The 17,287-nt window shown below is 38.8% G+C and overlaps 1 protein-coding gene across 1 annotated transcript in view; it reads right to left on the bottom strand.

Annotated features, from left to right (window-relative positions):
• Window positions 1-4,575: 4,575 nt before the first annotated feature.
• The window catches only part of cntn2 (contactin 2), a 91,709-nt gene continuing 78,997 nt past the window's right edge, over window positions 4,576-17,287 (bottom strand). Inside the window, exons 19-23 of the mRNA XM_084726303.1 lie at window positions 15,366-15,481; window positions 13,134-13,320; window positions 9,459-9,571; window positions 7,952-8,120; window positions 4,576-5,318 (exon numbers count right to left, since the gene is read on the bottom strand). Coding sequence (XP_084582429.1) covers window positions 5,209-5,318; window positions 7,952-8,120; window positions 9,459-9,571; window positions 13,134-13,320; window positions 15,366-15,481 — 695 coding nt within the window. The 3' untranslated portion in view covers window positions 4,576-5,208. The remainder of the gene's footprint in view (window positions 5,319-7,951; window positions 8,121-9,458; window positions 9,572-13,133; window positions 13,321-15,365; window positions 15,482-17,287) is intronic.

The raw sequence follows: 17,287 nt of genomic DNA, 5'->3' as shown, positions 1-17,287 counted from the left end.
ATACAGATGTCAGTTTTTAAATGTATTTTTTCTAGTGCTTTGAGCAGCACAAGCCGAGTGCCATTTAATCCCATTATATTGTTTTAAAGTTACACAAGTAAAGTAAAAGAGTGCACAAATACCTGTCATCAAATATAAAAAAAAGGGTCTTGTGTTATCTATGTGACCTTCTGTGATCTTAATTGGATAGATCATCAATAAACATGACTTTAAATGCGGTAAGTGAAGACAAATGTTAGTGAAATACAATCCCGAGGTGTTTATTTGAAATCATATTTACAAGTAGCACCCCTCCCCTCCCTCCCCTCCCTCACATTTCCATTCAATCACAAGTTTGAAAAGGCCCAAAGGCAACCTGATCCAGAGCATCCAGCCGACAGACCCACTGTTACCACCTGATGAAAGCAGAACATTCAGTGACTGGGCACCCGGGAACAACCGCTGAAATGACTTTATGGCTCTTCGATGAACACTAAAGGCATTGAGAAAACACTTTGTACAGAATAAAGCACAAAAACACAAAACTGGGACGTCATTCAGCATCTCTCAATGTATCCCCATCTGGACTGTAGTGCAGAGATGAAGCAGCTGTGAGTGAAACACAGTGACGGGGATTTAAAGTCGGGTTTGGACCAATTTGACTTTTGGACGGCTGGCATCATAATTCAGCAAACCAACAATCAGCCAGAGTATTTAAATGATTGTAGGTCCAGAGGTACACTTTAATATTGGTCTAAACCAAAATTTAAATCTCAGTTTGTACTAATCAAAGAACATGTGAGCAATAATCATATCTGTCTACAGCTAAAAGCCTACAGAGTGAACTTCAGAGTGAACATATTTGGACACTGTAATATTTTCCTCCCCCGTGTTGATAGAAAACGATCTGTTTGTCTAATACATTGTTTTTTTTCTACAGCCAAACTGACATAAATTTAACAATAAAGTAACATTTTGGTGTTAATTATTAAACACGTGATGAAAAGTTAGATCTTCCTGACAAAATAAAGCACATTATTGTACAATCAAGTGGTCTATCATTCAACCACCTGCAAAAGTATAAAATGTAATACTGAAGTAACACAAAAAGGTTTTGGTTGTCCAGACCGTTCAAATCATTAAATACGACAATAAAAAACAACTTTAAAGTAGAAACGATAAAAAAAGTTCATTTGGTAACAGAGAATGATTTAAGTTACAAGCTTGTTCACATGTTGTTTCTCTGCAGAGCCATACTTTGATTTTGGCAATTTTTAAACATATTTAACTTTTTTAGTGTCACTTTCAGAGTGTTTAAACAAAAGAGAAATCCTGGAATGATTCAGCAGTTTCTGATGCTTTGGGTTTGGACTGGTCTAGGAACCAGGGGAACTGAAAAACATGGCTGCCATAACTTCATCAAAGTAGTCAGTTCTGATCAGATATTTGAATATTATATTTTATATTATTATTATTATTTGAGTGTCTTTACCACTGGACCTTGAAAATCTTCAGCAAAAAGCAAGTAAGTTACCGCTGCTGCCACATCTTACGTAAATACAAGCTTTTCAGTTCTGCAAATTTAATTGATTTTCAATATGTAAAGCTTGTGATTAAATGTTTAAATAGACTGGCTCCTCAGCTGCTCTGAGAATATGTTAACAAACTACAAATCACATCCACCAGAGCAGCTTCAAGTGGCAACTGTGAAGTTTCATTCCATAAAACAGCTTTTGTTCAGACAGATTCTTCTGTGATCGGAGCAAAGAACTCATAACCTGATCACTTGAAATCTGCTGCAGAGTTAAGAGGGCAACAAAATACTGGTTAATTCAGCAACAAACATTTTAAATGTAATGTTTTAAATGTGTGTTAAATGTGTTAGTTTTATGATATTCTGCTGTATTAAGTTTACCATATTTTTACCTCACTGTTTCAATCTCTTATTTTGATAAAAGCTCTTCTAGGGATGGCTGTTGTAAATCAGCATTCACTACAAACACTATGACACGTGCATCGGATGGCTGTTTTCAGTTTTATGTATACTGTATCTGTCCCTATCAAACAAACCATAAATAAATAAATAAAACTTGCTGCTGACTCTTGGACCACAATCTAAACCCCAAGCATCAGTTACGCTTCTGATCATAAATCTGCTGACAGCAAACTGTTTGACACTTCTGAGCAAATCAACCCAAAACTTAAGGCAACAACAACAAAAGACACAAATATGAAGCACTTGATGTCTGTCTTTGACATGATGACCAGACCTGACCTGGACAAAAGAACACTGGCGTGTTGAGGTCACCTCCTTCCTGTGAGCTGTAGCGAGGCAGACGTGTTACATAAGAGCTGATAGATGCTGACAGGATTACGATGACGACGATATACGACACTGTTAACTGCACTCTGATAACTTTGGTGAGCAGCTCTTTCATCTCCAGCAGCGATTGATCCCCTGCTGCCCCGGGCGTCCCGTATCAGCCTACCGCCATTAAAACAGCTCAATAAATCCAACAAACACTAAACAGAAGCAGTTTTACATTAAAGCAGGCACAACAAATATAAAAAAGAATGAAAAATCCTTCATCCATCCAATTTTCCTTTCCCCGAACTGAGACAAAAAATAGAAAATGTAAACATTCATTTGGACCTGTGACATGTAGTTTGCTATAAATACAGCTGAGACCAAAACACAAACGAGCATACAGACATTAGCAGGAGCTTAAAATCAACAAGAAAAGTTCTTCAGTGCTTCAATGAGTGACTTCTTATTCTGTGTTCACACTGTGAGCAACGAGACCAGCAAGTCAGAACCAGTTCAGGTGGGTAGACGCTCACCTTCTAAAAGATTAGAAATGATTTCTTACGATTCATAAACAGACACTCACTCATGCAGCGAACATTCAGCGTTAAGTTGAACTCTAATTAATGTGAAACAAGCAAACAGTAACACAAGTTATGAAATTTAAAGTCACTGTGGCTGTAGTGTTCCTGTTGGAGAAGTGAGTATTTCAGCTTATCATGTTTCCTTAACTGCTGATGACACATCACAGTCATTTTATTTAATCTATTACAATAAATACACGGCACATTTCTCCTTTAAGCTTAATGTAATTCAAGTGGTCTAAGAGAAATCGTGACTTCTGTTCACGTTCTGTTCCTCCTCTTTGAGATTTGGGCCAATCACAGCTCAGTAAGGTAGTTGATTGTTGGGTCTCATTTCTAAAACATCAGTATTTGGTGACCTGGGAATGAGACTCAACAATCAACCATCTTTCTCACTTACTGTCCCTTTAATGTAGAAAAGAAAGAAATTAAAATTATACACTCATCTTTGAAGTGCTTTTCACATCCCATCATCTGAAGCCAGATGATTGCACACACTGCTGTTTGTTGTGGAAGTCTGACCAGATGTGGCGAATGGCAAATTTCGTGATTTGAGAAAAGCTGGTTTCAAATTTGGAAATTAAGATCAAGAATCTGGAAGATTCTGAAGCCTTCATTTTAAAACTTTTACAGGACACATCATTAGCTGTGTTTCCATCCAAACGTATGGCAAATTTGAATTTCGAGTAAATCTGCAAATGAAAAAGTGAGTAAATGCTTGTTTTAATTTGCTGTTGTTACGTGATTATTAGTAATTGGTTCATTGAGATAAGCAGCAGGTGGTGCCAATTCTCCAGTCTGAAAACTATTATACCATTGCAGAGGCTGAGGGCGCAACAAGATGACATGATTAAAAGAGCGCCTGTTGAAGCTCTAACAGTGAAAAACAATGCAGAAAATTTCTGTTATTTTCACGTATTAGTGTGAGGAGAGTTCCATCTGTGTGGAGCATCATGGATGTATTATAGAGCCATGAGAGCCAGGAGGAAACAGCTGATCAGTCATGTGAGTTTAATGTTCACTTAGTCAGAATTTACTTGGAAAACGTGTTTCTAGCTTACATTAAGTTCACTAGCTCTTTTTTTTCTCGACTGAAAAGCTGCATTATAAAACCTCCAGACTTTTCAGGGTGTAGGAAACACCGATCACACAGTTATCAGCAACTATTTAGATAATCAGTTAATCATTTTCAGTCAGTTTTTTAAGAAAAATGTCCAAATCTTTACTCCTCTGTGACAGTAAACTGAATATCTTTGGGTTGGGATTAAAACAAGACATTTGAGAAACAACAGCAACTCGGTACTCAAGAAAATAATTGACAGATTAATTGACGATCAAGATAAACATTAGTTGCTAGGGCGGGTATCAGTACTCAATACCTTTATCGATCGAAATAACCCAGTACCAAGTAGTATCGAAGCCAGTAAAACAATGCTTGCATTAGATCATTTTCGTATGCAGAACTGTAAAAAAAAATTGAGTATCTGTATGGTTTTGCCACCAAAACATTCAAAAGTACGGCTGTATGACACTCCTGTAGTGTCTGATAAATATAAATGCATAAAATGTGGAATGATTATTTCAGGAAAAACTATGAATATGACTGACATGATAAGTATGTAATAAAGCAAGATGACAAAGTTCAGGGTGGACGGCTGCACCGTGTAAAAAAGGTACAGGGAAGAGTATTTTGTTGGTATCAGCATCACTTTAAGGGTACTAGTACTTTATTGGTATTGGTATGATCATTTTTGAAACAATACCCAGCCTTATTAGTTGCAGCCTTGATTGTGACAGGAAAGTGAAAATGTATGAGGAGCTGATGCAGATCTTTACAGCTCTCACACCACCCACACAGAGTCAGAGTACACAGACTTATCAGTCAGGTTGCTCTCAGTGTGAACAGACAGCCATCACATGTCAGATGTACCATATGTACACAGGTTACACACACAACTGATTCTATGAATAATTTACACCTGAAATATGTGTGTGTTGCCAGCTACAGTTTGAAGGACGTGCTGCGTCAGCCACAGATGTGATGGTCCCCATAAGGCATGGTTCAACTGACCCCGGTACACAAATACAGCAGACAGGGCTGCCCTGCTCCCCCACTCCTCTCAACACATCCACACTAAAAAAAACACCCACTTTGTTTTTATTATTTAAAAAAAAAAAAGAAAACCGAGACCCCCTCCTTCCTCCCCCACCCCTGTGATCCCTGCAGTGCTACAACCTCCCCCAACCAATGGAACCCACCCAACCCAAAACACAGGCTGAGACACAGGAGAGCTTTAGTTTCAAGCCTTTCAAAGTAAAAAGTCCACAGACGGGCTGAGATCACAGGCCTGACAACGACACCAGGGTGAGCAGGAGCAGGACGGCGAGGAGGTGGAGAGGCTGACAGGACAGGGTGGAGGAGGAATCCTTCTGCACCATCATACCAGTACCTGTGAGACACAGACAGAGGGTCAGGGACTGTATGACAGCTCAGTTTTACAAAGTCAACAGTTGCTGAATGGAACACAAATCATTTTGAATGAACTGGTACAAATTTGAACCTGTGAGAAAACTGATTTACAGTATGAGATGAAAACTGGGGCTCAGTATCCAGTGATCTCTATCTGTAGCATCTAATACCAAAAACTCCCAAGTAGCAAAAGGTTGAATCAAATGTCTTGGTTGAAGAGACATTGAATAGTTTGAGCTTTAAATATAAGTTTACTCAACTTTGGACAATATGATCTAGTTCAGCTGCTTGTGTTTGGAAACAGGAAACTTTGTCAGCATCTATCAAATTTGAGATCTTTGCACACCCAAGTCTGTACTTTTCATCCTCTTTGTTTTGCATTCAAAAATAACTGTGACCACATGTTGTGTCAGTGACATTTACACACTGAATCTGAAAGTTTTGCCTGTCATTAAAGTTTTACAGCAGGTTTGATTTTCTGCATTTGTTCACATTAACTGTATGAGGAGGATGAAAGAGAGGATGAGGACAGCTCACAGTCTCTCCTTCTCTTGTCTGTGTCACTGCGCAGTGTGCAGACAGAGAGGGAGGACAGCTCAGTCCCCACAGGGAGCTCTGCTGTCAAATGCAGGATGTAGGCAGAGAGTGGTGACTAGTGAGTTAATCAAGTGTTAATTATTTATTAAATTAATCAGCATATATTTTGATATCAATTATTATCGATCGGTTTGGGTCATTTTTAAAAAAAAAATCCAAATTCACTGATTTCAGCTTCTTCAATATAAATATTTTCTGGTTTCTTTGCTCCTCTCTGACAGTAAACTGAATATCTTTGGGTTGTGAGTAAAACAAGACATTTGAGGATGTCAGCTTGGACTTTGAGAACCACTGTTCAACATTTTTCACAATGTTCTGACATTATATAGTCAAACAACAATTGACTGATTACTTGAGACAATAATCAACAAATTTATCAACTATGAAAATAATTGTCAGTCTGGGGAGGTACCTCCAGTGGAGACAGCTAGAGACAGAGCGACAGCGGTGTCAGGCTCTGCAGGAGGTGAAGACACATGAGGTGTCCACCTTGTCTCTCCAGCTCATCCCAGAGAAACCAGGCTAAGACCAAAAAATCATCCTCACTGCATGACAACTCTATTTTGACTAATATCATAGCAAATTTTAGCGATGAATAGAATAATTAAACGCATCAGACTCAGTGTGCAAGGCTTCTGTGGATGACCATTTTTATCGGATGACAGATGAATAATACAAACGTGCAAAAGCTTTAAAAGCTTTAAAAAAAGCATTTTAGATGCAGGTATCTAAATACAATCATAGCAGCACTAAAATTCAAAAGATACTCGATACATGACAATATTCTATGATGTCTCAGTCTCCTGACTACTATACTATTCTGTCTCTGTTCTATTCAAAGATAACAAGATTACAAGATACAGATCCGCTGATCCACATCAGTGGAAACTACCCTCTGCATTCCATGCTGTAACACAGTCTATCTGTTTGCTTTGTTCTTGCACCTTGAAGCTGATTTTCATAAGATAATCTACGAGTGCAGACACTGCAGAGATGTCCCTCACAAGTACTGTGGAAGCAAAGGTGTTGGTGATAATATATCAGGAGGAACAAGGTCCTGCAAATCATCTGAGCAACGTGTAGATCAGCGTTTCCTGGCATTATTTTGACCCCCGCCCCCCCCCCAGAACTGGATTCTTGTGCTTCATGAATGGCGACCAGTTTCAAACATGAAAAACAACAGAACAAAAACATAAAATGCCTCCATACTGCTCATCTGGTGTAATCCAAGTTTCTTCAAGCCCCAAAATGGTAAGCTGGCTTGAAATACGTCATTTGCACCGTGTTTTTAGCCTGAATCCTCACTGTAGATCCTCAGCTTGGAGCCACGTTCACATGCGTGTACATACTGTCTGAACTGTGTGTATGTGGTGTGACAGTGTGCATGCGCAAGTGAACGGCATGTTGGGACTTTAGGAGACTTGGATTACACCAGACAAGCAGTATGGAGGCATTTTAAATTTTTTCTTTGAAAACTGGTCACCACTGTTTTCCTGTGAAACTCAAGCAAACAGCATGAGGGTAAGTAGATAATGACTGAATTTTCCCTTTAATGCTGATGTAAGTATCTGTAGCAAAGAGCTGAAATTCATCAGATGACTCTGTCCTCTGACCAGAGCCATGTAGTGGTTGATTCCCACAAAACTCTATCTAGAGCCAGTGTTTGGTTTGTCCGTTCTGGGCTACTGTAGAAACATGGTGATGCAACATGGCGGCCTTCATAGAAGAGGACACACCCTACACTAATGAAAACAGTCATGTGAGTTAAATGTTTACTATGTCAGAACTTGAGGAAAGAAGAAAAAAAAAGTGTTTCCATCTTCATCTAAGTACATTAAACCTTTTTGGAATCTTTTTTTGGATTCTGATATTTCCATCAACCTTGTAATTCCTCAAAGATCAGTTCATTTAAGCTCTACCAGCTGCTGGAAACACCTTTTCTTATCGTCAGTGACTATTTCCCTCTCTGCTCCCTACTCTAAAAGAAGCTCTGGTATGTGTTTCTTAGTTTCCCACCTGAGTCCCGGGACACGATAATCTCATGAGCTGGCCCATCCCCGCCCTCTCCCCAGGACCGAATCTCCAACACAACATAACCATTGTCCTTCGGCAGCGGCAGGCTCACTGACGTCTTCGCCTTGTCCAGAATCTTCAGCGCTGTTTGGCCCTCATGTTTGTACAGAACCTGACACACACAACACACTTCAGCATTAACTCAACATTACAATATACAAGACATCTTTAAAGGGACCTACTCAAAATACTTACACAAATGTGATGAGAGTTTGGTCCTTTGTGTACTGCAATACAACTCTGATTTGGTCAATTACAGGTTTATTTCAACCAAAGCAGAGTTGGTGACTGTTTGCTGTGACAGCTGTTTTGTCGCTCTTACCAAAGCTGCCAGATTTACAGAAACAGTAATTTTGTCATTCTAAAACACTTCAGTCAAACTCAACAGACACAAATTAAAACTCACGAAAATCATCTTGGCTTGTCATTCCAATGTTCCTACAATCACAGACTCTAATTTTGTCACAACAAACCCTTCATTGACCACATTAGATGTGAAGATATTCTGGTTCCAGATGCCGTTTTTCCTCTCCTGCTTCTCCTCCCTCTTGCTCCTCTCCTGATATTTTCACATCTAACTTGGTAAAAATAAAGGTTTATTTTGACCACACCAGAGTTGGTGATTGTTGGAACAGTGAAAATATGAACCAAGGTGGTTTTATTTGGTTTCTGTCCACTTTGAATGAGGTGTGTTTTATAATGATAAAATGACTGTTGCTGTAAATGGACTCTGGTGGGTTTAGCAAGAGCGATCAAACAGCTGTTTCTGATTAAGCAAAATGTATCTTTCTCTTTACGGATCCTTTCCTGTTAAACACTTTGGAAGTACTGTGACCGTGTACAATTGTCCACAAGGATTACACTGCAACCTCTTTCATGCCAGACAGCTGCAGCATTCTTCTTCAATATTGAACTTGTTTCAAAAATGTTGATCCTAATAATTTAGTCACATAACATAAATAGGAGTCCAGGTTGATAAAAAACAAAGTGACCCTTTAACATACCACAGGTTTTGTCAAATTGTTTGGGTCCAAGTCAAGTCACCAAGCCACAGGGACATAACAAGTCAAAATATAGGTCATTCAAGTCTCTGAATGCTGGACACTGAAGTGACACAGCATGTGAACAATTTCTCTTCTTGTGTAAACAGGTTTTTATGATGCCATATAATCAAGTCCTAATAACAAACTTATAGTTATCATTAAAGATTGAAGGTGTGTAGTTATATAAGATTTCCTTAGTACTGACTTATCTATTATTTATTGTTTTACCAGCTCAAAACTGTAAGACCTGAATATTTTTGCACGTAAGTCTCAAGTCACATTTCAAGGAGGTCAAGTCTCACAGTTGTTGAAGTGTCTCTGTCTGAAGTTAACTCCTCTGTAAGCTACTGACTGACAGAAGCCTTCAAGAAAACAAACACACACGCTTTCAGTTGGATTCTACTCACTTTGTAGCCCAGTACAGCAGACTCATTGTGCATGGCCGTCACATGGTCCCACCTCACTGTTACCCAGGAGCCATCAGTCTTCCAGGACACGTTGCCTGGACGACGATTAGGAGCTGTAATGAAAACACACAAATTTGAAAAAATAAATAAAACTGATAGCAGATTGTGGGTGTGAGAGGAAATAACAGATTTTACACATCCATGTGTAAAATCTGTTATCATTGTTCCAAGGACCTCTGCTTAGTCTGAGGAACTTTGATAGTTATTAATATTAAACACCACGACTGATCAGAACTTCTGTAATTACGATTCATTTAAACATGGTCTGATTCGTCTGACGTTAGTTTGCATAACTGGTCAGTGGTGAAATTTTAAACCCTAAAATTACAATATGAGTCTGAGGCAGAGCCAGATGGCATGAAAACCCCTTTGCTTGTATGATCAGTTTATTAAGAATTAGGACAATAGTCTGGAGACACATCTATTTTTCCATACTGTCTTTTCTTTTTCCCACACTTCCCAGCATCATGTGTTGCACCTAGCGGCAGCATTTGCTGTGGCTAATGAAGATCCTAATAAACTAAACTAAACCAAACTGATCCAGACCTGGAAATGACTAAAACCAAATTCCATACTTTCCCACACAATGTATGAACCCTGTTCTATTTAATATCTGTCTGTCACAAATGGAGCAGCCCTTTAAGATTAAAACTACACACAGGACGGCAGAAAACACCATGCATTATGCAGAGATTGCAAAGCACTGTAAAAATACTACTTTCAAAGAAAGAAATGTAAACAATTTAATATTAATCTCCTTTTAGAAATCTGTAATATATTTACATTAATAAATCAGAAGATCACCATGATATGTCATCAGAGCTAAAGGAAACATGCTGTAAGAAACCATTAACAATCTTGAATCTAGAGGGCACAGAAGTTTATAACAGTTAAAATGATCAGTGTGTTAATGGAGTTTGACAGCAGTGAGACAGGCAGTCACTTAACTCATCATCCAGAGTGTTATTTCAGAGCAGTGGGCTTTTGTTTTCAGGATAAGAGGCTGAACTTTACATTGACAGAATTATAAACTGCTGATCAACTTACAGTGGAGGACGCGTCCTCTCTTATTATTGTCAAATTACAGTGTTGAGTGAGTCTTGTGTTCCTGCAGACTGCCTGAGCTTCAGTCTGGGGAGGAGGAGGCGGGGGGAACAACTCGCTTCAACCATAGATCATATGTTAAACAGGATTATAATAATTTAATATTCAGTCTGTGGCTCCAACTCACTATTTGGACTGCAGAACTCGTTTCTGGACATTTGTTACATATTGTTATTTTAGAGCCTTATCTTACACACATTTACAGTAACACACACGTATAGAAGTGTCTCTTTATCTGTCCAGTAGCAATTATGTAATTAGCTGAAATATTTTTTTATATTAGTAAACAGAAGTGCACAGTCAGATGAGGGATCAGGTGGTCACAGGAACATCTCAGGTAAAAATATCAATATAAACCTGCACACACTGAACTGACTTTAATGTGTAAATACACATTCAGGATTCAGGATTGCTCAACAAAATCAACATTCAACATCAGCATTCCCCTATATTCGTCTATACTATTTGTGAATGTGTCTCCATATATTGATATATGTCCGCTGTACAAGGTTTGAGTGAGCAGTTATAAATGTATACGCTTCAGAGATATATTATAGCATTTGTTTTCCAATGTGGCAAAGTAGACCACAGGGTTGTGGTTCTACTGATACATTTAATTCATTTAAATTAATTCTATTCATTTGAAAGTACAAAATACCTCATCAAATCACACATAATACAAAAATACAGTAGGGAATATAGGGAAATATTTTCAGACTCCAGGCAGGTACTTGTGCTTTCAGCTGCTTCCTGACAGCGGCTCGCGACACAGGTCATCTATCTGCACTGATTTCAGTCTCTCCATCCAACCACACGCTTAATTTGGCGTAGTCTTTTTAGGCCGGATGCCCGTCCTGACGCGACCCTCTACATTTATTTGGGCTTTACCCAGCGGCTCGGGAGCAACCCAGGATTCAGTATACGGCCCGCTCTACCTGCTGAGCCACGGCCGCCCCGGGCAGAGGAGTGAGTGAATGAAACAGAGCTGGTGTGTAATCCTCCTGTTGAATACGTTTCCAGCCACGGGCACAGGAAGTGTTAAGTAACTCCTCTCCTCCCTGATGAGGGAGAGGAGCCACTGGCTGCTACAGCTGAGAGGGATAATCTGTTTCTGCCCAGAGGAGGGGTGGAGAGGGGTCATTTAACCTCGCTGTATTAGTTATAGGATCTTCAGGACAGGACATGCCTGAGGACATCACTCCTGTGTGTGTGTGTGTGGGTGTGTTTGTGTGTCTCTATCTGTGGATATGGAGAGAAAATAATGACAAAACTGCAACGTCAAAGATTAGTTGCAAAAAAAAAAAAAAAAAAAAAAAAAAAAAAAGTGATGGCAGTGACTGACTGTAGGTCACTAAACATTAAGTGTTATGTATTTGTTTATTTTCTCTGGTGTCACTAAGAAACTATTGATGGACAATTATGAGTTGTGACTCAGATGAACCTCACATGTCTTAATAAAGACAGACAGAGTAGTTATTACTATAGAGAGGGCATGGACAGGTTATGACACAAAAGCTTGTGGACACAGACATGTTAAATGTCCCCCACCACTCCTTTATAGGAGCATAGAAAGATTAAAATGGACACAATGTCTATTTGTAGTCGTTTTGTCTCTCCTTGTGATCTTTTTGTGTCCCCTTGTGGTAGTTTTATGCCTCCTTGCAGAACTTTTCTGTGTTTTTGTGGTATTTTCATGTATCTCTGTGGTATTTTTATGTCTCTTAGTAGTACGTTTGTGACTTTGGGGTACTTTTGTGCCTCTTTATGGCATTTCTATGTGTCTTTGTGTTACTTTTATATCTCTCTGTATTATTTTTATGTCTCTTTGTGGTTCTTTTGAATCTCTGTAGTCATTTTGTTTTTTGTCTCCTTATAGTCATTTTTGTCTCCTTGTGGTAGTTTTATGTCTTTGTAGTACTTTGGGTACTTTTGTGCCTCTTTGTGTTATTTTTATGTCTTTTTGTGGTACATTTGAATCTCTCTGTAATATTTTTGTCTCTTTGTGATACTTTTGTGTCTCTGGTATTTTTGTGTCTCCTTGCAGTCGTTTTTTTGTCTTTATATGGTAGTTTTATGCCTTTTTGTTGTACTTTTGTGTCTTTGTGATATTTTCATGTCTCTTTGCTCTTTTTTTGCCTTTTTGTGGTACATATGTGCCCCTTTGACGTACTTTTGTGCCTCTGTAGTCATTTAGTGTCTCCCTGTAGATGTTTTTTTCTCTCCTTGTGGCAGTTTTTATGCCTCTTTGTAGCACTTTTGTGTCTCTGTAGTTGTTTTGTATCCCTTCATGACATGTTAACAGTGACTCTGGACAGACACTGTGGTCCTGCCGTGTCCTCTTTCAGCCTTACTGACCTGATGTGACAATCTGATGTTTACATACATGTTTTCTGTTGGCTTCTTCTATCATTCTCAACTTGGAGATTAGATTTTTTTGCTTCCTGATCAGGTTTCTCCTGAATTATCCACCATATATGTCTACGGGTGCATGTGTAAGTGCTGAAGACATACGTGGTTTCCTGGTGGTGACGGTGGTGCGTGGTGAGGGTGGCCCAGTGCCGGCGCTGTTATACGCCAGAACAGCGACGTGGTATCGAGTGCTGGGTCGGAGTCCGGACACTCTGGCTGTCGTTTCAAGTCCTGCTGTCCTCACACGGTCTGCCGCCGCTTCCCGTTCATGCTGCCGCCAGTACCGGATCTGAACACACACACACACACACACACACACACACACACACACACACACACAGATCATGTTAAAAAGACTTGTACAAACCTGTGTGTGTGAACTTTATTATCTGAACTTTACCAGCAGGCAGTGATCGTGTTGAGCCTGCTGACATCAGCCATCAGCACTGATAAAGTCATATATTTGTTATGATCTTGTGGATTTTTAACGTTGATTAAAACAATCAAAGATGATAAAGTGAGCTTGAACTTGGGACTACGAGCAGCTAATAAAGTGATTAGAAATTTAACAGCAGGTCAGAGGACTGTGTGCAAATAAAACGGCTCTTATACACCAGTTTCACCTGATCTGTGAGAACAAAGACTGAGATTGTTTTTCATTTGGCAGCTGAAGAGGAACACTGTAGCTGTCGGACCAGAGACACAAACATGTGTACACAAACATGACTGTACTTAGAAAAATATGAAGTGAAAATGCACGTCCTATAAATACTAAAGGTCTCCCATCCCTGCTTTAAAGGAACACCGCCAGATTAAAATAGACACAGTGTCTATTTGTAGTCGTTTTGTCTCACTTTGGGATATTTTTGTGTCTCTTTGTAGTTGTTTTATGTCTGTGGTATTTTTGTGTTTAATTGTAGGCACTTTTGTCTCCTTGTGGTAGTTTCATGCTCTTTGTAGTACTTTTCTGTCTCTTTGTGGTATTTTTGTGTCTCTCTGTGGTACATTTGTGTCTCTCTGTGGTACTTCTGAGTCTAATCCAAGTCATTTCTGTTTCCCTGTGGCAGTTTCATGCCTCTCTGTCTCTTTGTGGTTTTTAAGACACATCCTTGTCATTTTCATATCCTTGTGGTAGTTTTATGCCTCTTTGTAGTGTTTTTGTGCCTTTGTGGTATTTTTGTGTCTCTTTGTTGTACTGTTATATTTGTGGTAATTTTATGTTTTTTGTGGTACTTGCAAAAAAGTGAAAATAAATGTGGTATAAAACACAACATTCTTCTGCACCTATTCTTGTGACACTCCAGAGAGCCTCTCTATTATCCCAGTTATAATCAATCATAGACCACACAAACACCATAATGCTGTACAAAAGACTTTCTGTACAGTGGTTAGACCCACATTTATAACTGGAGAGTGTTCTCTAATAAGAAATTTGTTTTAAACGACTTCATTAGATTTCCTTTTCTCAACTAAAACCTGGCTGAAGGAAGGTGATTGTAGTAAATTTTAGGAGCTCTGCTTCCCACATTTTTGTTGTTTTAACTCCCCTTAGCTGAGCAGCCACAGTGGTGGACTAGCTGTGGTTTTTAAGAATCTTCAAATGCTCTCATCTTACTGTCATCTATTTATTTCTTTGCCAGCTTTGAGGCGCTCATGTGTTTTATAGGCTGCACTAATCCTGTCTGTTGTCATTTACCAAAACTGAACAGCAACTTTTGATCTGACTTCTCTCATTTTATTACTGCTGCAGTTGTCAAGTATGATAAAGTGATTGTGGTTGATGATTTAATCTACGTGTGAATGACGCAACTAATTATTATTATTGTTACTAAGGCTTTTAATTTTTTACAACATGTAAAGTGTTCCACCCACAACCAAAGCCATAAAGTTTGACCTAGTTTTTACCTTGGGCCTGACTCTCAGTGCTCTAAAACTGAGTGATTTTTTTTTTATCACACCCACAATTATGATTCAGTCCCTCGACTGTTTCTGTGCTTCTGTCATGTACACTATCTTTGTTTTTTGTTTTATTGTGTTATGCTCTCCTGTTGTACTGCATATGTTGTACAGTTTACATTTTATCTTTCATCTTACTTTATAAAACAGATTGGCCTGTACATGACTTCCACTACTACTACCACAAATAATAATAATAACAAACTTTATTTATAGAGTACTTTTCTTAACAATGTTACAAAGTGCTTTAAAAAAGAGATAAAACCAGACAGGGCAGATAAAGTGAGAATAAAACAAGTCGGAGAACATTTTGAATTTTACCACATCACTTGTCAGTTCCAGTCTGCTGTGTGTTTGTGTATTCATGCAGCTGCTCACCTCGTATCCTCTGAGGATGCCGTTAGCGCTGAACTGTTGGACGGGCTCCCATGACACCTGGATCTCAAAGGCGGTCAGCGCCGTGGCGTTGATGCTGGATGGTCCCACTGTGGGCTCTGTGAGGAGGCGGCGAGAGGTCAGAGGGTCAGAGTGTGCAACATGCTTCACAAGTACAGGTCAAAACTGCCAGACATGTTCAGTTAAAGTGAGCTGACCGTGTCTACTCAGTCTACTCAGTGTTGTGGTGGCCCTCTTGTGGTAACAAAAAATACAGCAGTACTGCTTCTAACCTTTCCTTACAAAATTTCCATAGCTGACTTCACTGTGAGCTAAAACTTTTATCTGTGTTCTTAATGATGATTCTCATATTAGATTTTATACAACAGAAAATAATATTTTCTAGCTTCAAGGCTGCCATGAAAACAGTCTTAAAATCCTGGATTAAATCATTCTGAATGAATAATCTACTGAACACTGTAAATATGGAATGTACAAAAGCAAGACTGAACAACAGTTGAGGCCTGTGCTATTTAACTAGGGATCGATAATGAAAAATGGTGCTGGTTCCTCACTGATCACTACCAAATTATTGATCCTGGACAAACAATTCTGCTGTCAGTATTCATGTAATGTTCCATAAACAGCTGACAGGAAAAAATGATCACAAGTATGATCTTAATTTAGTAAATGCAGCAACAATGCAGCTAAATGCAAAAACTCTCAAAAACATTTTACGTTACTTCGAGAAAAAGTAAAAAATAAAATAATTGGAATATGTTCTCACACCAAATTATGGTGATCAATCAATAAGAGTATCAATAAGTATCAGTATCAATATTGGTATCAATAAAATCCTGACAATACTCATCTCTACGTCTTAGAAATGTTCAGTTCCATATTACAGAGGAGCTGAAAAACATGGACTGCTGTCAAGAACAAAATTGCATGTGTCTGTCTGTTTTTTTTTTCCAACATTACCTTTATTGGTTTAATAACCTGTTTCTCATGTTAATAAAGGTATAGTTCACCCCATTTTCTACTCACCCTTGTGGTAATTGAGGGTCGGGTTTATTTTGTTAGTCCACAAAACCCTGCTGGAGTTTCACAGGAAAACAGTGTTGTAGAATCTCTAAAACAATGGGAGTGAATGGTGACCAGTTTTCAAATGGGAAAAACAACTACACACACAACACACACAACCAGTTCAGACAGTATGCTACAGTGAAGATTCAGGCTAAAAACATGGTCTAAATAACATTTTTAAGTCAACTTGGCATGTTGGGGCTTTAGGAGACTTGGATTACACCAGACGAACCGATCACCATTCACTTCCATTTGGGAGATTCCACAACACTGTTTTCCTGTGAAACTCTGCAGTGTTTTGTGGACTAAAAAACTAAACCTAACTGTCACTCGGCAGGAGGTTGAGTAGATAATGACTGAATCTTCATTTTTGGGTGAACTATCCCTTAAGGGTCCTTTGAATTTGAATAAAAGGAATACTGTGTGGTGGATTCTGTCTTCAGAAATATTGGAAAAACAGCCCAAATCCTTTTAAATTCTCCAGGCTTTCTTTCCACGCTGTAAATTGTCTTTTCATTTGGTCTACATGACGCTGATTCGTTTGTCCCTCCAGCAGGTGCAGTCAGTTGTTCATCTTTCATTCCATGGCTGTACATTTGTTTGCTGTGATAAGGGCAATAAATTGCTCTAATAAATTTGAGTTTCTTTTCATTGACTTCTACGATAAATGTGTTGCCCAGTGGGTTATTTTTGATTCTGTGTAGATGATTATTCCTGTGATGTCATTAAGCACATTCGGTTTAGAGGTCCAGTAGGAATTTAAGCAGGGGCAGGCCCAGAATGTAAAGTATGTGTCAGTGTTTCTGTTCCAGTTTTACACAATAATGCACTTACGATCT

Source organism: Lutjanus erythropterus, chromosome 2 (assembly GCF_056507025.1).
Source record: "Lutjanus erythropterus isolate fLutEry1 chromosome 2, fLutEry1.hap2, whole genome shotgun sequence".
Classification (NCBI taxonomy): domain Eukaryota; kingdom Metazoa; phylum Chordata; class Actinopteri; order Lutjaniformes; family Lutjanidae; genus Lutjanus; species Lutjanus erythropterus.
This window is presented reverse-complemented; position numbering and strand designations above follow the sequence as displayed.